The 20599-nt window shown below is 43.5% G+C and overlaps 4 protein-coding genes across 9 annotated transcripts; 2 read left to right on the forward strand and 2 right to left on the reverse strand.

The window, feature by feature from the left end:
* Positions 1 to 7853: 7853 nt before the first annotated feature.
* LOC135395106 (14-3-3 protein zeta) lies at positions 7854 to 10184 on the reverse strand. 2 transcript variants are annotated; one of them, XM_064626332.1, is made up of 5 exons: positions 9653 to 10184; positions 9174 to 9297; positions 8767 to 8930; positions 8575 to 8670; positions 7854 to 8518 (listed from the first exon to the last, which is right to left on the reverse strand). In XM_064626332.1, exons 1-5 carry the CDS (start codon positions 9944 to 9946, stop codon positions 8459 to 8461), a joined length of 738 nt encoding a protein of 245 aa, XP_064482402.1. In that variant the 5' UTR covers positions 9947 to 10184; the 3' UTR covers positions 7854 to 8458. The 2 variants fall into 2 exon arrangements, with proteins under 2 accessions (XP_064482402.1, XP_064482401.1); XM_064626331.1 differs by lacking the exon at positions 8767 to 8930 and adding an exon at positions 8950 to 9113.
* A 485-nt stretch (positions 10185 to 10669) lies between these two features.
* Positions 10670 to 12028, forward strand: LOC135395109 (mRNA turnover protein 4 homolog). The gene is made up of 7 exons (XM_064626339.1): positions 10670 to 10778; positions 10831 to 10889; positions 10945 to 11048; positions 11107 to 11256; positions 11314 to 11465; positions 11513 to 11589; positions 11835 to 12028. Exons 1-7 carry the CDS (start codon positions 10751 to 10753, stop codon positions 12012 to 12014), a joined length of 750 nt encoding a protein of 249 aa, XP_064482409.1. The 5' UTR covers positions 10670 to 10750; the 3' UTR covers positions 12015 to 12028.
* A 680-nt stretch (positions 12029 to 12708) lies between these two features.
* Positions 12709 to 17431, reverse strand: LOC135395107 (sialin-like). 5 transcript variants are annotated; one of them, XM_064626337.1, is made up of 10 exons: positions 17381 to 17431; positions 15833 to 16007; positions 15549 to 15779; positions 15315 to 15498; positions 14978 to 15255; positions 14789 to 14921; positions 14585 to 14740; positions 14445 to 14530; positions 14241 to 14389; positions 12709 to 13035 (listed from the first exon to the last, which is right to left on the reverse strand). In XM_064626337.1, exons 2-10 carry the CDS (start codon positions 15968 to 15970, stop codon positions 13026 to 13028), a joined length of 1365 nt encoding a protein of 454 aa, XP_064482407.1. In that variant the 5' UTR covers positions 15971 to 16007; positions 17381 to 17431; the 3' UTR covers positions 12709 to 13025. The 5 variants fall into 5 exon arrangements, with proteins under 5 accessions (XP_064482407.1, XP_064482405.1, XP_064482404.1 ...); XM_064626335.1 differs by lacking the exon at positions 17381 to 17431 and adding an exon at positions 17013 to 17360 and having other exon boundaries at positions 15549 to 15704; positions 15833 to 16023; XM_064626334.1 differs by lacking the exon at positions 17381 to 17431 and adding an exon at positions 17013 to 17360 and having other exon boundaries at positions 14585 to 14731; positions 15833 to 16023.
* On the forward strand, positions 17398 to 19435 carry LOC135395108 (transcription factor E2F3-like). The gene is made up of 8 exons (XM_064626338.1): positions 17398 to 17885; positions 17946 to 18021; positions 18077 to 18162; positions 18223 to 18347; positions 18406 to 18552; positions 18621 to 18735; positions 18791 to 18890; positions 18957 to 19435. Exons 1-8 carry the CDS (start codon positions 17688 to 17690, stop codon positions 19169 to 19171), a joined length of 1062 nt encoding a protein of 353 aa, XP_064482408.1. The 5' UTR covers positions 17398 to 17687; the 3' UTR covers positions 19172 to 19435.
* Positions 19436 to 20599: the final 1164 nt, after the last annotated feature.

Below are 20599 nucleotides of genomic sequence, written 5' to 3' on the forward strand. Positions count from 1 at the left end.
ATGTTCTGAATTGGGACAACTTGGTAGGTTTTATAATTAAAAAGTTAATTATTGAAAGTTAATTCGGACATCGGTTAGGAGTTTGCTGGTGCCCTCCTAAGGAGTGCCCTTCAGCATATGCTATATTGCAATTATTTCATCTAAAAAAAGTGATATATATATATTTTTTAACAAATCTGTTCGCATTTAGCTGGGACACCCTGTATAAGACGGCCAAGTACTAACAGGCGAATTTAGTTAACAGTACGTCGTGGCCTACGTACTTGTAGGGTTCAACTTGAAATAGTGTCGCGTTAAGACGCTTTGTTATTATTTCACGGTAAGTTTCTCTCGAAATCTTTCGTCATTAACTCGCTAGCATACCCGTGTCATATACAAAGGGGCTGCACTGCCACTTGGATTTTCACCGTGGCATTACCATGCCTAAAATCTTTTCCTCGTTTTTTTTCGTGTCCTACAACTGAGGCGGCCCGGTAGTGGTCGTTGGAACAGTCTGCCTCCTGTGTCTGTCATCCAGGACCCCAAACAGAAAGTCATTTATTGTGTTTCTGCCCGATGCGTTTTTATGAACCTCCACGACATGGTGTCATTAGACGTGGCGCCCTCTAGCTCAACTTAGCTACACGAGGTACACGTTCGATTAGGCCTGCACTGCCTGAACCAGTTCCGGTGCTCCACTCGCCCGTTCGTTTCAAACCAGTGCACGCCAAGTGTAGCCCTTGTAGGTATCTTCGATTTGGCCTGCACCTCTGACACTACGTAGTTCAGGCAGGGGAGTGCCGATGTGGTGCCAAGAGCGTGCGCCGCCGACTGAGACAGTAGTGCAAGTGTAGGTTCAACACTAGCGCTTCCAAAACGAACGAGCGAGTGCAGGCGCGGGCTAGTTACGCTTGTCTTTCCTTTCATGCATACTGTTTGTGTGAGTTGTTTCATTCGCTTTACTAGTCATTGGTATAAGTGTTTGTTATGGCTCTGTACAGTAACGACGATGTGTGCATTCTATTGGCTTGCGGGAAGGAAGATCGCATGCGTGTTCCCGGCTATCACGGGAACATTGTGGGCAGATATACGAATAGGAGTCTTGTTTTCCTACTCGGTCCATCATTTCTGTATATACAGGGTGTCCCAGAAAACGTGTCATTGAATTATAATAAAAAAACTACGCCACCTAGAATCATGCGGTCAAGAGCATTTGTTCTTATTAGGTTTTTGCCACCTCCTAATGTGAATGTCATGTACTCCAAGTTTAATTATGTAAATATTTGCGAACTGAACTCTGAAATTTGCCAAGTAAAGGTCACTTTTTTACCCCACCAATATGAAGAGCGTGCCGAATTCACTCAAATTCATGATAATTCACAGTGATATTCACGAGCTATGTCATCGGAAAAAATAGCCGAATATCATGCTTTTCGGAGCACCGGACCATAGCGCGCGATGACTTTTTGAGCGCAATCGCTCTCAGTGCGATGAAAGGAGGTTCCGAAGCCAGACCACAGAGTGATAGTAGAAAAAGCAACAGTTCCTAAAATTGGGAGAGGGAAAACGTTATCCCAGCGAAAGTCGGACGTGATAAGCCGTGCCTGTTTTATCTCTTTCTGCGATATCGGGGAGGGCTGGGTTTCCAACCTCCTTTCGTCGAACTGACAAAGATTGCGCTGAAAAATTCATCGTGCGCTATTCTGTGCGACCTCCGTAGAGCATGATGTTCGGCTATTTTTTACGATGGGATAGCTCCTGAATATCCCTGTCAATTATAATTAATTTGACTAAATTAGGCACACTCTTCACATTGGTGGGGTAAAAAAGTGACCTTTACTAGGCAAATTTACGACTTAAGCTCGCAAAAATTTACATAAGTAAACTTACGTTACACGACATTCACATGAGGAGGTGGCAAAAACCCAGTAAGAACAAATGCCATGGACCGCATGATTCTATGTGGTGTAGTTTTTTTATTATAATTCAATGACACGTTTTCTGGGACACCCTGTATTTATGAAAAAAAAAAAAAAAAACGATTCTCGGCCGCTCCAAAGCTTGCGCCTTTTTCCAACGCAGTAAAGACAAGTGTAATATGCTTCCCGTGCAGGCAAACATTCTAATAATCCGTTCGGCAGGTCTCAGATATGACCGCATTATCGCTACCCACGTGTTTATGGCGACAATGCAACTGGTATTGCATCGCACACATATCAAGAAACCGTCAGCGTTACAGACGACATGTCTGTTCCGTCCGTTCCAACACGTCTACTCCGCGTGCACTCATACTGCACTTTCTATCCAGCAAGTGCAGCCCGGCCGTGAACTCGTGCAGAACTAGTGCTGCACCGTTACATAACGAATACGACAGTGCAGAAGGCACGAGCTGCACTGACAAAACCAGAAGTGCTGCACCGCCGGAACTACAGCTTTTTCCGGCGTTATTAATCCTCTTGTCGTACATTTTAATCCTTATACCATGACATTTAATCCATTTGCCATCGGAATTAATCCTCTTTTCATTATTTTTAATCCTCATTTCACATAATTTAATCCGTTTGTCAAGCAATTTAATCCAAGTGACTATGTGTGGGCTACATGACTTTTTTTTTGTATTTTGGGACAATTCCCATGTGTACGCATATTGCACATGCTTTTCACTAATATTGTGGGTTTCTGCACCATAACGGGATACTGTGGGACTGTCAATGTGGATTACGGTGTTGTGGGACTATTCCCATGTCTACGAGCATTACCCATGGTTTTCATTAAAAACGTGGGTTTCTGCGATACTGTGGGACTCCCCGATCGAAAAGTCCATCAGAGCCAATCCTAATGGAACCATTAGGCCAATAGCCCTATCGTAATTTGGGACATCTCCAATAGTGCTAACGGTTTAGCGGTTTGATGGTACCACTAGGACCCAAGGGCCTGATGGAAGGTGTACAAAAGTAAAAAAAATTGAAGAAATACAATTCCTTTCTGTCTTTTACGACCCCTGTCATGACAGAATTTAATTTCTCTTGCTTCGATTCTCACATTTGGTTCCAAGACGTTTCAAAACGTACATATACGGATTACGATACTGTGGGACTATTCCCAGGTGTACGGATATTACCCATGCTTTTCATTAGATATGCGGGTTTCTGCACTGTAATGGGATACTGTGGAACTGTGAATCTTCATTACGATATTGTGGGACCATTTCCATGTCTATGGGTATTACCCATGCTTTTCATTCAAAATGCAGGTTTCTGGAGTATAACGGGATAGTGTGGGATTGTCTATCTGGTTTAGGATATTGTGGAACTATTCTCATGTGTGCGGGTATTACCCATGCTATTCATTAAATATGTGGGTTTCTGCACTGTAATGGGATACTGTGGGACTGGCAATCTTGATGACGATATCGTGGGACATATGTCTATGTATATTCCCTGTGCTTTTCATTAAAAACATGGGTTTTTGCACTAATGGGATACTGCGGGACTGTCAATCTTGATTAGGGTATTTTTAGACAATTCCCATGTCTACGGGTATTGCACATGCTATTCATTAATAATGCGGGTTTCTGCACCATAACTGGATACTGTGTGTGTTTTTTTTTCTTTTCCCTTCTTTCTTTTCGTTTTTGTTTTTCCTCCTTTTTACGGAGACTCACCTTTTCCTATTCGTCCTTTCCTTTCTATTTATTCTTCAGTTTTCTTTTGATTATTTTTAATGGAATAGCATGCCGACCTTGGTCCGGCAGACCTTTCCATTCAATAAATATATATCCCCCCCCCCCCCGGATACTGTGGGACGGTCAATCTGGATTGTGGTATTGCGGGACTATTCCGATGTGTACGGATTTTACCCATAGTTTTCATTAAAAATACGTGTTTCTGTACCGTAATGGGATACTGTGGGACTGTCCATCTTGATTACGATATCATGGGACTATATGCATGTCTACGGGTATTCCACTTCCTTTCCATTATAAGCGTGGTTACTTGCATTGTAATGGCATACTGCGGGTCTGTCAATCTGGATTACGATATTGTGGGACTATTTCCTTGTCTATGCTGGGTATTACCCATGCTTTTCATTCAAAATGCAGGTTTCTGCAGTATAACGGGATACTGTGGGATTTTCTATCTGGTTTAGGATATTGTAGGACTGTTCCCATGTGCGCGGGTATTACCCATGCTTTTCATTAAATATGTGCGTTTCTGCACTGTAATGGGATACTGTGGGACCGGCAATCTCGATTACGGCATTCCCCGTGTTTTTCATTAAAAACGCGGGTTTTTGCACTATTGGGATACTGTGGGACTGTCAATCTGGATAGCGGTATTGTGGGAGTATTCCCATGTCTACGGATTTTACCCATGGTTTTCATTAAAAACGCGGGTTTCTGCACTGTAATGGGATACTCTGGGACTGTCAATCCTGATTACGATATTGTGGGGCTATTCCCACGTTTACGGGTATTCCCGGCGCTTTTAATTAAAAACGCGGGCTTTTGCGCTGTCATAGGATTCTGTGAGTCTGTCAATTTGGATCACGATAGTGTGGGACTATTTCCATGTCTACGGGTATTACCCATGATTTTAATTCACAATGAGGGTTTCTGCACTGTAATGGGATACTATGGGACTATCTATCTGGATCACAGTATCCCATTACAGTGCAGAAACCCGCGTTTTTAATGAAAATCATGGGTAATACCCATAGACACTGAAATAGTCCAACAATATCGTAATCCAGATTGACAGACCCGCAGTATCCCATTACAGTGCAAATAACCGCGTTTTTAATTGAAAGCAAGGGGAATACCCATAGACATGCATATAGTCCCAGTATATCGTAATCAAGATCGACAGTCCCACAGTATCCCATTAAGGTGCAGAAACCCGCATATTTAATGAAACGCATGTGCACTACCCGCACACATGTGATTAGTCCCACAATATCGCAAGCAAGGTTGACGGTCCCACTGTATCCCATTACGGTACAGAAACCCGTATTTTTAATCAAAACCATGATTGAAAAGCATGGGTAATACCCAGCATAGACAAGGAAATAGTCCCACAATATCGTAATCCAGATTGACAGACCCGCAGTATGCCATTACAATGCAGAATCCCACATATTTAACGAAAAGCATGGGTAATACCCGCACACATGGGAATAGTCCCACAGTATCCCATTACAATGCAGAAACCCTCATATTTAACGAAAAGCATGGGTAATACCCACATACATGGGAATAGTTCCACAATATCCTAAACCAGACAGACAATCCCACATTATCCCGTTATACTCCAGAAACCTGCATTTTGAATGAAAAGCATGGGTAATACCCATAGACATGGAAATAGTCCCACAATATTGTAATGAAGATTGATGGTCCCACAGTATCCCATTAGTGCAAAAAACGCTTTTTAATGGAAAGCACTTGGAATAACCGTAGACTTGCTTATAGTCCCACGATATCGTAATACTTATACACAGTCCCACAGTATCCCATTACAATGCAGAAACCAGTTTTTAATAAAAGCATATGTAATATCTGTACACATGGAAATAGTCCCACAACACCGTAATCCAGATTGACAGTCCCACAGTATCCAGTTATGGTGCAGAAACCCATGATATTAGTGAAAAGCATGTGCAATATGCGTACACATGGGAATTGTCCCAAAATGCACACAAAGAGTCATGTAGCCCGCACATAGTCACTTGGATTAAATTGCACGAGAAATTGATTAAATTATGTGAAATGAGGATTAAAAATAATGAAAGGAGGATCAATTCCGATGGCAAATGGATTAAATGTCATGGTAAAAGGATTAACGCCGGAAAAAGCTGTAGTTGAACGAGTGCAGCCAAGTCGATGATACCTAGTGTAAGCAGTTCAACGGTAGTGCAGAGTAATGGCAGCAGATGACACGAGGCAAATAATAGTTAATGTAGAGAGTCGTTTCAAGTTCCAAGTCCAAATAACGATTCACTACAATTTCGGTGTCACGGTTCCTGTCAGTTCACAGAAGATTCAGTCAGTTTGCACAATTGTTGAACAGTTGATTGTGTTCCAAATAAAAAAGCAGCAATGCACATGTGGCACAAGGCCTGCACTAGCGCTGGCCTAGTTCAGAACTGGCCCTGCACCGTAGTGTAACTGGAACTTGTTTGGATTTACATGTGCCAGAAGTCACTGGGTGAAGACAGTATGGGAGCTACGGAAAGCTCTTGAGGCGGTGCCGTAACTGAATGGGAACAAAAGCCGGAGATGAACGTACTACCTCAACCGCACACTTGGAGAGATTCTAAATTGACTTTTGTGGAAAATGAGTTCACCGATTGGAAGAAAGCCCTCGATAGATTTCAGACACATGAAGCGACAAATTTCTACAGGGACTGCATTAACAGCTGTGAAACAGTGAGCAAATGTGGGAAGGAGAGCAGTATCTAGCTTGCCAAGGGTTGGCCGGCCATGACGACAAAGAGAGCAATCTGCAATAGCTCTTAGAACTTGGCGCAAATGACGTACAGGAGGTCGAGTCATGGCGCACGAAATTCAAGTGGATTTGGCGCGACATTTTAAACCAACAGTTGGAAATGATGGCTCATGATTGCCTGAAGCGGGGTACTATGTCGTGATCATGGATGACATATCCGTCCAGGAACAAGTGTCGAACACTGCAAGCCAACTCAAAAGTGGCTCTTTTGAGACACTGGAGCGAAAAACCTCTTGGCCATCTTAAAAGACATCTTCCTATTGACAAGTGTCCGACGGTTGGGCAAACATGAAAGGGTAGCACAGTGTACGACGATCTACTCGCACTTAGTGCTCCAGGACATGACCCTATAAACAATGTCATGTCCTCTCCAAAGTGCTTCATTGTGTTGCAAGAGTAAGAACAAGAAGCCTCAGAGAATTACAGCAGACATTTCTTGAAGAGATTGGATCAGTAGAACGAAACGAGCGAAAGCTAGTAAGTTTGCGAAAGTATTATCGAGATTGGAAAATATTTTTACGCTCAGTCTCCCGACCCTAGTGTTCCAAGACTAGAGACCATGAGCTCAGCTTTACAGAAACCGGGATTGTCTCGAGACGTAATTAGAAACCGGTATTGAGATTTGACCAAGCCATAGCCTCAGTATATAGGAGGCTATGACCAAGCAGAACAAATGGTGGAAAATGTCTTCACTTCCCCCAGTTGGCCGTGCTGCAGTACATCCGCGAAGCGATTCTTGTGTGGGGTCAATTGTGTCGCTGACAATACATACCGCAATTTTTACGGTGCAGATTTTGATGCCGGATATCTCCAGTTCCACCGGGTCATGGCGATCGCTATTGGTAAGCAGCGTCGTGTCCTTGAAAACATTTCAAGATTATGACGGGAACCATAAAAGCTTTTACCAGAAATAAAGTCTTTCTTCTGCCTCCGTCACATCAAAACGTTCCATGTTCCATGTGGTGCTCCTGCATGACCACAAACCTTGATGCCACTGCCAGACAGGTTCATTGCACAGTCCGCGTTTCAGTGTAGTCTCGAGGGACAGTGACTACATCTATTCTTTCTGGGTCTGCGAGAGTCTTATTTATGCTAATTGTAATAGTGTTCATACCCGCGTTACCTTCGCTCTGTGCAATCACACTTAGTACGACCGACATTACTTTTACTTTTTGTACGTTATTCTTTTCGCCCATTTCAGTGAGAGTTTTGGAATCAGTGCACTGAAAGCGCGTAACAAAAATACTAGAAAACGTTAGAAATTATGCGCATAAAAGTTGCCCCGCACGAGGGAAGCATGGAGGAGTTGAATGTCACACACACTTGGACCAAAGTCCTGGCAAAATGAAAATCAGTTCCAGCAAATGATCCAAGGAGACATTTCTTTATTTTTTTTTTCTCCGAGTGACCGTTACAAAGAAGTAAGTTCTCAGGCTCCTCGCAAGATCTGACAATATTTTAGCAGGCCCTTTTAAATTCATGTCGCTGAAAAGGAAAGGACTCATTGAGCATCCGATAACAACAGAGACACTCCCGGGACAAACGCAAAAAATAAATAATGGAAAGTGCACAAAAATGCGCTATTCCAACAAAACTATCTCGGGAACAACCATTTCACGTTCCTGTTGCGTCTCGTGTACAAATCCTCCCGCGCGCAAGAAAAAACAATGTCTCGCGATATTCTTTTTTTACAGAAATGGTACAGTGGTAAATACCCTATATTATGTTTCAATATTAATTATATCGGTAAACTTCTACAGCCGCTCGCAAAATGCCAATGATTAAAAAAAAAAAAAAAAGGGACTACCGCATCGCCATTCCCTTCCGCAGATGGAGGAATTTGGACATGATCTACAAGGGGGACACACACCACAGAGGATAGCATTGTGTGGCCTAAGTATCGAGAGCGCAACCAAATCACTGGGGAGAGGGTAGGGGCGACGCCGTAGCCAAGAGATGGGAATGCGACCACATCAATTGTCACCACCTTCTTGCTGTTCATCTCCGTCACCTTGAGTGTCTGATGTCCACAGCTGAAAGGAAAGGTAACTCAGCCTCTTCTGTATCATCAACAACAACAACAACTTACAGTGAGGTTGTCTCTCAAGAGCTGCATGATGAGTGTGCTGTCTTTGTAGCTATCCTCATTTAGTGTGTCCAACTCTGCAATGGCGTCATCGAATGCCTGCAAAGTTATCATCAATATGATTAGTATAATTAGTGTTTTTGGGTGGTTGTATTGAAGGAAGGCCCATCTTGTGTCAAACAGGGGATTAGCTACCTGTTTGGCCAGATGGCAAGCCCTGTCTGGGGCATTGAGAATTTCGTAATAGAACACGGAAAAGTTTAGGGCCAACCCTAGGCGTATGGGGTGTGTGGGCTGCATTTTCCCCTTACTGATGTCCAGGGCCTCTTGATAAGCTTTTTGAGACTCCTCCACAACACCTGAAAAATAGACAAGTACCTGCTTTGCCAGCTGACACGCCTTGTCGGGAGAATTGAGGATCTCGTAGTAAAAGACGGAAAAGTTTAGTGCCAGCCCCAACCGGATGGGATGCGTGGGTTGCATTTTGCTCTTGCTGATGTCAAATGCCTCCTGGTAGGCCTTTTGGGATTCCTCTACAACACCTGAGCCACAACAATGTTGGCCTCAATGCCAATCCTTATTATGGTAAAAACAAAACTCACTGTTTCTCTGTTCGCCGGTCGCAACTTCTGCCAAGTACCTGTAGTAGTCACCCTTCATCTTCAGGTAGAATACTTTACTCTCTGCATTACTCGCCTTGGGGACCAGGTATTTGTCTAGTAAACCCTGAAAAACAATGTCCGGGCTCAAACGGCCACGCCCACCAGAGAGAGATCGATAAAACCACCCTAAACGCGGCGCGATGAATCACACAACTGTAAATTTAGCAAGACGGACCGAATATGTCGAAAAAATTCTCAAAGCCTACATGTCCAACATGCAATTGGATGCATTGAGCAAGAACGTCTCAGACATGACGACCTCCAAAGCAGCAGATACAAAGTGTTCTCCCGCAATATCCACAGTGTTAGATTAACACACAGAGAGAGAGATACACACCGACGTGCCCCACCCGTTCGCATTAAAGCTATCCTGTTAGGCCTAACTTTCCCGGCGAAAATGGCTACCCGCCCGTACTCACCAGCACGTCGTAGCAGATCTCCCGTAGTTCTTTCTCTACCTTCTCCCGGTATTCCCTGGCCATCTGCTGCTTACGTTCACTGCCTTCTGTCTTCTGCTCTATGCTGGAAATAACTCTCCACGAACTCCGCCGAGCACCGACGACATTTTTGTAGGCGACGGAAAGTAAATTCCTCTCCTCGTTGCTGAGCTCTACTCCAGTCTCTGTGACCTGTTTCATTGCTGCAGCCATATCGTCGTACCTCTCGGCTTGCTCTGCAAGCTTGGCCCGTTGAACCAACTCGTCTTTATCCATTTTGGGTCTTTAACTGGAAGCAGGTGTTGGAAAGGCTGTCAAATTCGATCACAAGTCTCGAGCCGGGCACAAACGCACGTCAAAATGGCGGACTCAAGTGTTCAGGTCCTCTCACACGTTTTCGTATCCGGTGCGAGATTATTTTCTTACTTACTGCAGCCCTTCTTTCAAACACCGCGTCCGTCAAACTACCACTCTATAAAATTTGTGCTACCACTACGGATAAACATAAAGTATCCTTTACCAACTGGCGGATGATTTCCCCAGGAGTAAACCGGCCGAGGAAGATTCTTTCCGACAAGCACGGGGTTGCGTTTCTAATGCCACGGCGTTTTTGACGTCACACGTTGCTTAGGAACCGACCCAGACGCGTCTGAACAAAGGTTTCGAAATCGCCTGCAAACTATCGACCAACTCTCCAGATTTGCAAGCAAATTTTGCAACTATCGAGAACGTGGAAAAAAATGTTAGAAGAAATCGGCAAACGATGTGTATGTATAATGCTAGCGGATACGTTTAGATGATCAGTTGCTCATTGAAGAAACGTGTAGAGGAAATGTTTCATTAATAAGCAACTCGAAAAAAAAAAAAAATGATGATTTCAATCTCATAAGGACCTATTTTATGTTATGAAGTGGCATAATGAGATTTTCAATGAACCACCCAATCGTTTGGAAAAAGCACTGCTGAGCTAGTATTCGCCGTATCGGCATCGTGCAACTCATCATCATCATCATTTTTACCCACGCGGTTTATCCGTTTATCCAGGTTTATCGTATTCGTATATTGGCTTATTTTATTGCCATGCCTCGTTCCAAAAGGAGTCGTCAAGGTATGGCTGAGTACTATTTCATTCAGATTGTGAGGTAGCTTTCTTCTTTCAGTTTCGCTGACGCAGACGAAAAAGAGGGGAATAGAGCAGAAAGAGAAATTAATTAAAGAGGTAAACGGTACGGTATTGATTACGTCGTAGCGTAATAATGGAATGGTTGGTCCAGGTACGCGATGCTTTTGACCAGTATGACAAGGTGTTCGTCTATTCCGTAAAAAATATGAGAAATTCCAAACTGAAAGACGTTCGACAAGAGTGGAAAGACAGTAGGTGAGAGTAGGTAAAAGAAGAGAGTCTTTTTGCTGAGAAAGGAGTCTTTTTGTCGTAGGTTTTACTTCGGAAAGAACAAGGTGCTGGCAGTTGCCTTGGGCAGGTGCATTGACGAAGATCATCGGCCTAACCTGCACCACGTAAGCGAACGGTTGAGAGGCCAGTGTGGGTTACTCTTCACCAACAGAGTCAAAGAGGATGTACTCAAGTAGGTTTTTTTGTTTAACTTAAGTTGTTGGTAGGGATCCCAAGTGGTCAATTGCAGCTGGTTCCAAGAATACCGAGATAGCGACTACGCGCATGCTGGATCTCCTGCTGCCTGGCGTGTCTTCTTGGACAAGGGTCCCCTGACTCAGTTTGTGCACTCTATGGAACCGCATCTCCGTCAACTTGGACTACCCACCACCTTACAGAGAGGTATATATACAGCATAATTGTCCTCATACTAATGAGGATATTGGCAGGTGTGGTGACTCTCAGCAAAGAGCATGTCATCTGTGAAGAAGGAGACATTCTCAGGCCAGAGCAAGCCAGTTTACTGGTAAGGGTCCTATATTCACTCGTCCGTGCAATCCTGTGACTATGGAGGCCACGTTGAGGTCGCTTGAGGAGTTTCATTAAAGTGCCATAAAGTAAAGGTACTTTGGTTCTCTGCCAAATGTTGTGTCATGAAACACACCAGCGAAGCCTTTCCCTATGTTCATCTCCTTTGCGTCATCGAACAAAGTTTGAGTGACTTTCGTCCCTTCTGATGCATTAGATGTCTCTTTTCATCCTCTTTTTCAGAAACTGTTAGGTATTAAAATGGCAGAGTTTCGAGTGTTCCTGGAGTTTATGTGGAATGCTGATGGGACATACACATCACTTGAAGAGCCCCAGGAATCCAAGAGGGGTACCAAGAGGAGCATCCTATGCGATGAGGAAATGGAGCCAAACAGGAAAGCCACCAGAAGAAACAAACAATAAATTCGGAATAATGACGTTCCTTTGGCATCATTGTGCTAGTAAAGGGGTTCACTATTAGTGGCACACAGATGGAAGGAAGGGTTAGTCTATGACCACGAGGGCTCACTTTCAATGTTGCAAAATATGCTAGAAAATGGAAACTGCCAAAGAGTAATACATTATGCAATACATTTCATGTTTCTTTGACGCATAACAGGTTGACAGGCCACACTTTGGGAAAAGTGTGGACAAGTGTGTGTTTACAATGGACAAATGAACAGATTGTTATAAAGATCGAGAGCTTACTTATGTTTTTACGCGGACTGTTTTGCTGATTTTGGAACGGCACTGTGTGTGGGGTGAAATTCAGTGTGCATAACTCGTATTTCACCTTGGCCGTTACAAAGACCAACCAGATGATGTCATAGGTTTCGTCCACCAACTAGCCTCCTATTTGTCGATGCTATTTTATCAATGACCTTCACGTGTCTGCACGTGTATTGTTGTGTGCTGCAGAATGAAGGGGGCTTTATTTCACTTCCTTTGGTCCATTACTTTTGTACCAAAAACAATGGAAAACACTACATATATTGAGCATTTTTACTGCCCATTTCCAAGATTTGCAGTGCATATTTTGCGAGTTTTTACTACACGTTTATCCGTGCTCTAGTAATGGGTAGCCTGCGAAAAACATGGGAGACAGTTGTGCACTGAAAACAGTATCAAAAGTAACATTTATTGCAACATTCTAGTTTGCAATGTGTTTCATGATGGGTGGGATATTCAGATGGTCAACATAAAAACGACTCCTGTTTACAAAGACTTACTCAAAAAGCGGTAATGTTTCGGAAATAGAAAATGGAATGAATCTGCGCAGAGGCAGATCTTGCTCAACTGCGAGGTCTTGTGTTTGGCAGCATCCTACTGCACCACATAAGTTCAATTGAAACCATATGTAACGACAGAAATCGGGGGGGCAGGATGTCCCCTCAGATCTGCCTCTGTACCTGGGATCCTCTGCACTCAGTCCACTTACTCTGAGCTGAAAAATAAAATTGAAACATTTTCACCACCTCATGAGGGTGATGTCAGGGGAAAAACAGTGGTGTTGATCTGCGGGCAGACGGTAGAGGAGGTTGGTGTTGGGGGAAGTATACAATGGAGTGTCAGGTCAAGTAGGCAACAAAGGAAAACAGAATATGATCAATGGGCTGAAGAGCAACGTAATTAAAGCAAAGGCTTATGCTAATGCATTTCCGATGGATTCACCAATGGCTCTTCCTACTTTTCCACCTTGCTTTAATTTTTGTGCCTATCTTCCATTTTGTGTCATTTATACATAGGGTTCCGGTTTTTTCGGTTTTTATCGAAAAAAATCCGAAAAACGTACTTTGGTAAAATTTTAACCCCCCAAAACTCCGCTTGGCAGATGTTTTCCCTGATAACCGGGGTATTGTTATTGTCCTGGGTTTCTTCTGACCTCGGAACATAATAATGGTTCTCGGCCACTTGAGGAGTCTGTTTTACGATTTCTTTGTCCTACACGCGACCTAAGCAAGGTCATATGGAGTGGTCTTATTGAAAGGGCAATTAGTTGCAGTGCTGTGTCTAGGTCAAGGAGTTCACATCGTCCCCCGATCGCGATGCAGAGGTGGTTGTGTGTACTGTACGTAAGTACTGCCACATAACAGTGAGCAGTGCACACGGAAAGGGTGCATTTGGAATTGCGGAACACCTTAGTGTGCGTCGCACGAAATGTGTTGTTAAGCTTGTGTCTCTTTAGTGTTGAAGCAATAAATGTGAGAATTGCATTTTCGCTGCACAACTGTGCATGCGTCAAGTTTTCTCCGAATTTCGGATGTTAACTGAGCTGTAAACCATAGCCTTTTTGAAAAAAACAAACTCCGAAAAACATCCTCCGGTAACGACCAGAAATAAACTCAGAAAACCCGGAACCCTATTTATATTCCATGCTACGCGGTGTGCACCACCGTTATATTTTGGAACGTGTGAAAGCAGGCATAAAAACCTGAAACAAAATCAGAGTCAGTAAAATTAACTGTCCCCCCGGGGATAATTTTTGCTGTTGATGTGCACAAAGGACAGACAAGAAAGCAGCAATGAAGCTTTATTCATTTTGGAAGGGGGAAGCTTCCTAGAAGAGACTCAGTTAAATTTTGGAGCACACGAAACTGAGAATCATAAACCAAGATCAAAGTGCTGTACATAATTATCTGGAAAATTTACCTCGCAAATGGTTCTTGGAAAGTGTCTACGTGAGGCAAGGCCCCCCATTCCTCTTGCTTTGCTGAGCCAAAGAGGACAAAGACCACAGCGCCCAACATGTAGATAGTGGAAGCGAGGAAAAATATTTTTTTCCATTGTCCGAGGCTTTCCTGGGAATGAGGGAGGAGTTAGAAGGGAGAAAGGAGAAAGGAGTGTTCTTCTCACATTATGCTCTGTGAAGTAACCCGTAACAAGAGGTGCCAACATGCCAGCCATATTGCCCATTCCATTCGTGATTCCCATCACAGTCCCTGAAAAAGAATCGTCTTATTTTTGTCCCATGCAATAGAAAATTTCGTTCCTACCTGCAAAGTGTGGAGCAATATCCAGAGCCACTGGACTTTGGCCACCGATGGTAAATGCATAAAGGGACATTCCCAGGATAAGTAATGTGATGGTCAAATGGTGACTGCAGCCCATCAATGGAACACAGCCTAAGCACAAGGCTGGACCTACTAATCCTAATGGAAACATACATATGATGCTATGTAGGATGACAACAGACTCACCGATTGTTTGAAAGATTTTTCGAATTGTGGTAACAGCAAAGACCTTGTACTTCCTAAGCAGGTCAGCTGCAGGAGCACATAACAGCGTGCTCAGGGCACATGCCATGTGAATCATTCCATTTTGGTAACCATTCTGAAAGAAATATATGGCTCCAATATTGGTCCAATATTTCGTACTTGCCTGCTTACACTATTAAGTGGGTAATGAAGAACGCTCTTGAGGTAATTTGGAAGGTCAATGAGTAAAAGGTAGAAACCCCAGTTGGCACAGAACATGGTCACTCCCAGAGACCAAACTGCTCTGGAAGATAAGAGAAGACGCCACGGTACTTGAGCACTTGCTACATGGCTGTTGTCTCTGTGTCTCTGGATGTAGTGGAGCTCCTTCTTTGATATACGTGGATGCAATTCTGGACACTCGTACACGAACAATGCCCATGCCAGGGACCACAAACAGCCCAGAGAACCTAACAAAGTCCACATTACTTTTTCACTCTGGCACGCAACGTTACACACAACACAATACCAAACAAGTAGAAGACGGTGGGCCATCCTCCAAAAATGGGATTGCTGCAGAGCTGGCCGGTTAGGGGAAGGGTGATGACTGTACCAAGAGACGTGCCCACCACGTTGAAGCTAATCATGCGACTGCGTTCATGGCGAGGACACCAATGGGACAACAGAGCCATTGTTGAGGGAAACATGACGCCCTGCATTTGGAGCCTTTTTTTGTGAGCCAAACAATGAGATGGAGTGGTACCTCACAGCATCCTTCAAGAACCCTGAGGGCCATCAGGGCTGAAGGGCCCCAGTAGGCAGCCACAGGGGTGAGCAGAGTGAGCAGAGAAGTGAGCATGATGCCTCCTCCCAAAAGCCACTTGGCACCCAACAGCTCAGCTAGTCGTCCCCCAGGTACCTGACTCAGGACGTAGCCATAAAAGAAAGAGCCCAGAATGAGGCCCTGTGTGTTCTCATCCCATTGAAACTCTCCCTGAAAAAGATTTCATTCTTTCTTTCCCAATTACTACCCATCTATATACTCACATTTTCCATGTCAGAGGTGACGTTGTAGATGGAGCCATCCAAGGCAGGACACTCTCCACCATTGCTGTTATTAGCTACAGTCCCGTTGACCATGGCCACAATGGCTACACTCAGGTTCACCCGCAACGCATATAACATGAAGAATCCGCAGAAGAGGTACACAGACAAGACATACCTGGTTGGAAGAAGATCTATGTGACACAAGATTATCCTGCTGCTGTCCCGTTTAAGAGAATTCAAGGGGGCTTTAAAACTTTCTCACATACCCAATGGAAAAAGAGAGAGGGTCTTTTATATGCTGTCAGTGTCGCATTTGTTCTAGGGGTTCCTGTGCTCTTGCCTCCTGAGTTATTTCTAGCACACACATATTTCCTCGTATAATTATTGTTTCAAAGCTTCAATCATATTTGTGTAATCTGTGAATGACCATCTTAGCCAAGTATAATGTATTCATTTTCATGTCGTGTGTTGTTGTTGTTTTTCTTTTCTTTTTGATGATACATGTTGTATCCACTCCTACAATGACGTATCTTGAGCGAGCACGTTCTCTCTCTCTCTCGTTCACCTGCTTTTCCCCCTTTCCCTCTATTCCATCTCCTCTCCCTCGGCCGGTATTTTTCACTACGAAACGTGGCAACCTACTTCTGAGTAAACTCTTGAGAAAAAAAGAAAGCTATAAGCTTCACGGGACATGTTTAATTTAGATCTTTCAGGTAAAAGGCAGATATAATGCAGTTACAGCGGGTCTCCTTCCAAGTTCCAGGTGAAGCGCAACCCTCTTCGTCAAAGTCCACGTGCTTCGGGATGACAGTGCGCTTATCATTCCGTTGGAGTCATCGAGGTTGCAAGTGATCAAAGAGAAACGAGATAACATCTCCCCATACCTGTTATCTCGTTTCTTCTCTTAATCACGCTCGCTTTTCGGCGATGCGAGGTACGCGACTCACAAAATTGAGTCCTTAACAGCTGTTGCTGTAAAAAAGGCTTCTCCCAAAAAAATACGCGTTCAAAGTTCACTTGTTCAGTTGAAAGTTACGTTATTCGAATGACCGGCCACAATAGGCTGGACAACCGGGATATAGACACAGTCTTGAAGAACAAATTCAAAATCAGATACCACTGAATTTCCCACCACCACCAAAATCACTTATTTCGCACAGCTAAATGGACCAGCCCTTACCGGGTCGTTTCCGTTGCCCTCCTGCCAAAGGAGCATATTTAGACTTGTTGCCTTTTTCGGGCATAATATCGGTTCGACACCGGTCCCTCAAACCAGGCAAGTTTGCTCACGGATGTGGTTGGATTCACATAAGTTTACATGTGGCAGGCCAACTTCATTCGTCAGCATAGCACTGGAGGCGTGGCTTGCATCAAGCAGACGAATAGACAATATATCGTGCAATGCAACCAGCATTTTTTACAATTCTTTATGATATTGTATCCCAAGAACGGAGAAAGATTAACCATTTGCTGCATCGACCGCTGGACGTTTGCTTCGCTTGACGTCTGCTGTGTTATTGCGGACCTGTGGACCATAGTTTTACTTACGTTTTACTGGTTTTACGCCAACTACGCGAACCAACCAGGATGCAGGACGGAGACAAGGGGACCCTCTGGCGGGAAATTTTCCGCGCGAAATACGACGAGCATTTCTTTGTGGAGCGTTACGGGTGGTTCGACAGAAGGTAGACATTTAAATCCTAGTCATCTGGAGGATTTAAAGGGCATCGTTGATTCCATTTGTGCCGGATACCTTCAGATAACCCTGCTTGGCGTCTTGGATGACACAGTTTTAGTGCAGTTGTCGCAAATGACTGATATTTTCTATCAGTTATGAGAGCCTTTGTGCCACACGATGATGACGACTAAACAGAATGGATCGCTTCGTCAGGAACTATCGAAAGGAAGTTTCAAGACTCCTATTGCTAAAGGATCGAGTAAACCATGGATGGGACGCAGCCAAGTACCAATCATAATGGACGAGTATGGTCAAACCCCGGATCACTTTTACCTATCTCGGAATCTGCCGAAACCGCCAGCACATAGGAATCAGGTGAATTTACCCTCAGTGTCATTCGCGGACGTAAACAATATAGCGAAATTTGACTCGTAGGTAAAACGTCGACTAGACATGGAATCACCAGTGAAGCCGGCAAAGAAGGGTCGTCCACCCAGTAGCCCTCCGAGAGGTAGAAGAACACAAATGGAAAGCCTAGAATGATTTTTTTGGGAAATGTATTTCAGTGACGCAGGAACGGAACAGATATGACACCTCTTTGGGCTTGCTGACCAAAAAGTTCGTCAGTTTGCTACGAGGAGCACCTGATGGGGTAAACTTGTTTCTCCATTGTTATTTGTTCACTTGAGCTGGACTCTCAATTTAACTCCAGGTCGTGGATCTTAACAAGGCATCAGAGTCATTGCGAGTTCAGAAGAGGCGCATCTACGACATTACAAATGTCCTCGAGGGGGTCGGACTCATCGAAAAGAAGTCCAAGAACAATATCAAGTGGAGGTACGTTCGTTACGGCTAATTAATTAACGGGTATAATTTGAATGAAATTTCCCGACAGAGAAGGTCGTGGCAATGGCTTTGCCAGGGCACAGCACGCCTTGGAGATGGAATTAAATCAATTGGAATCCAAAGAGAACATTCTAGATGAGCTGTTACACAAGGCCACCATTGACCTTGGAGTACTCACTGAGAATCAGGACAAGAAATATCCTTTACAAGAAATATCTCTACTTTCTCTCTCTTTTGCACATTATTCCTTGACAGGCTTCAAACGCTTGCATACGTCACTTACCGTGATCTCCGAAGCATTAGCTCCCTGGACAACCAGACCGTGATCGCTGTCAAGGCCCCACCTGAGACCAAACTGGAGGTTCCTGACCCAAGAAAGGTCTTTCCTTTTTATTTTTTAGAAAGAGGAGGTCTGTGTCACATCTTGATTACAGAATCTGCAAATCTGGCTCAAGAGTGAGAAAGGGGAAATCGAAGTGTACTTGTCAAACGCTGAGGAACATTTGGAGCAACCTTCTTCGGATAGCTTCCACGGTGGGTTTCAAGATGATGATTCGTTGAAAAGCACCTGAAATGCTTTTCAATTGAAATGCTTTTCAGGAGACCCAGCCCTGAAGCATGCCCTCATTTCTGAGGATGATGATTTTGCTCCTATGGGGAAAAACTTTCTCCTGGAAACGGAAGATCAGAACTTTGTCCATTTGGAACCGCCCCTTTCAGAAGAAGATTACAACTTTACCCTGGACCAGGCAGAGGGCATTGCCGACCTCTTCGATGACTATGACCTTTGTTTCTCAGAAATGTGTGCAAAGTGAATCTAGTTTTTAACCAATTTTAAGCTTTTCGATGCACTTTGTTTTTTGCCAAGTTTTTAAAACTACTTTTTAGTGCCACCATTGTAGTACAAAGCCAGACTTTTCTGGGGTTCTGGTGACGTGTATAATATATATACTTCGACCTATTTTTCCTTTTATCGTAGCAGTTTGCTTGCCAAAGAAAAGTTGTCCCTGCATGTATATAATGTAACATATTTCTGTACATAATTGTGTTGGCCATAAAATAAAAAGTTGTGAACCCTCTGTGCTGCTAAACCTCAATTTATGAACCCTGTGTAGATTGAGGGTAGCAATATTAACAGTCAGTGTTTCCCATGTACACACACACACAGTCAAGTTAGAAAGAGATTTAAAAAATTCATAACAAACTTAAAAATCTTTCCAATAGGCTCAAATTGGGAGAAAAAACCTGCCAAATTTCTGTATAGTATTTTGTTGTCCTCTGTCAGGGTCAGTTTTATTTGCAGAAGGCAGCAACGTACCTCTATTTGAAACTTAAAAACTACAAAATTAGTGAGAAAAAATGAATAATTTGTACGGGGCTGAAGAGTAGCACAAAAAGTAGTGATATACAGCCACCATTCTTTTTCTTTGTAATATTTCACCCCTGCCACAAGACCTGGCTGTATTTATCGTGCCTTTAGTTTCATAGTGTATATAATTGAAACTGCTGCCCTCGCACATCTCAAGTGGTTTTTGATGCGAGTGTTGAAATAAAATAGCCACTTTGTACCTGTGTCTAAATTGAACACCTTAATCTCACTACCCTGGAATTTCAACTTGTGTTTTGAAATTATATCATGTAGCCTAATGTGGTGTTTAAAGCTCTTACATAAGGGGTTACATTTAATTCGTGTAGTCTTTTTAGTCCCACATATTCCCAGGGCCGGCGAGAGGGTGGGGCCTACTTGAGGGGCCTATCGTAGTCATTTCAAGAGGAGAGACGCCCGTAATTTCACCCGCCGACCCTGGCCGTCTGTTATGCTGCAAAGTTCAATTGCATGGAACTTTACATGGGCACATAAAAAATTTACATTAAACTGAAATTGCAACGTAGGTTACACTAGGAGCAGATCTGGATATCCTGTCTTTACATAGTGTTTAATTGACCTCGATTGTATATCTACCATGCTGGGCAATGTCAGAAAAATCCTGGGTTACATTATTCTTGGTTCTCAGTAGATTTCAATTTGGAAAACATAATCACTGGCAGTAATAAAGTCCTAGGTTATTTGAAATGTAATATGAAAAGGCCTGAAGTTACCTTTGTATGCAGTAAACCTGAGCAGCACACATAATAGCATGGCTTCAGATTCCTTTAATAGACCTCATGGTTTTCTGCCCTACATTTTGAATTTTTTCCTAAAGTAATTTATCTCATTTACGTATGGAATACCTTACCTTCAT

Source organism: Ornithodoros turicata, chromosome 5 (genome assembly GCF_037126465.1).
Source record: "Ornithodoros turicata isolate Travis chromosome 5, ASM3712646v1, whole genome shotgun sequence".
Taxonomy (NCBI): Eukaryota; Metazoa; Arthropoda; class Arachnida; order Ixodida; family Argasidae; genus Ornithodoros; species Ornithodoros turicata.

Excerpts from the sequence above, each read along its gene's own strand:
- LOC135395106 (XM_064626332.1), bottom strand. The coding sequence starts at position 9,946 with ATGGATAAAGACGAGTTGGTTCAACGGGCCAAGCTTGCAGAGCAAGCC. Across the intron at positions 9,298-9,652 it reads AGATCTGCTACGACGTGCTG|GGTTTACTAGACAAATACCT; the intron begins GTGAGTACGGGC and ends ATTGTTTTTCAG. Across the intron at positions 8,519-8,574 it reads TCTTGAGAGACAACCTCACT|CTGTGGACATCAGACACTCA; the intron begins GTAAGTTGTTGT and ends CTTTCCTTTCAG.
- LOC135395109 (XM_064626339.1), top strand. The coding sequence starts at position 10,751 with ATGCCTCGTTCCAAAAGGAGTCGTCAAG. Across the intron at positions 11,257-11,313 it reads GTCAAAGAGGATGTACTCAA|CTGGTTCCAAGAATACCGAG; the intron begins GTAGGTTTTTTT and ends GGTCAATTGCAG. Across the intron at positions 11,590-11,834 it reads CAGAGCAAGCCAGTTTACTG|AAACTGTTAGGTATTAAAAT; the intron begins GTAAGGGTCCTA and ends CCTCTTTTTCAG.
- LOC135395107 (XM_064626333.1), bottom strand. The coding sequence starts at position 17,076 with ATGCCCGAAAAAGGCAACAAGTCTAAATATGCTCCTTTGGCAGGAGGG. Across the intron at positions 15,499-15,548 it reads TTCTTGAAGGATGCTGTGAG|GGCGTCATGTTTCCCTCAAC; the intron begins GTACCACTCCAT and ends CTCCAAATGCAG. Across the intron at positions 14,741-14,788 it reads AAAAATCTTTCAAACAATCG|GATTAGTAGGTCCAGCCTTG; the intron begins GTGAGTCTGTTG and ends TGTTTCCATTAG.
- LOC135395108 (XM_064626338.1), top strand. The coding sequence starts at position 17,688 with ATGATGACGACTAAACAGAATGGATCGCTTCGTCAGGAACTATCGAAA. Across the intron at positions 18,163-18,222 it reads TACGAGGAGCACCTGATGGG|GTCGTGGATCTTAACAAGGC; the intron begins GTAAACTTGTTT and ends ATTTAACTCCAG. Across the intron at positions 18,891-18,956 it reads TTCTTCGGATAGCTTCCACG|GAGACCCAGCCCTGAAGCAT; the intron begins GTGGGTTTCAAG and ends AATGCTTTTCAG.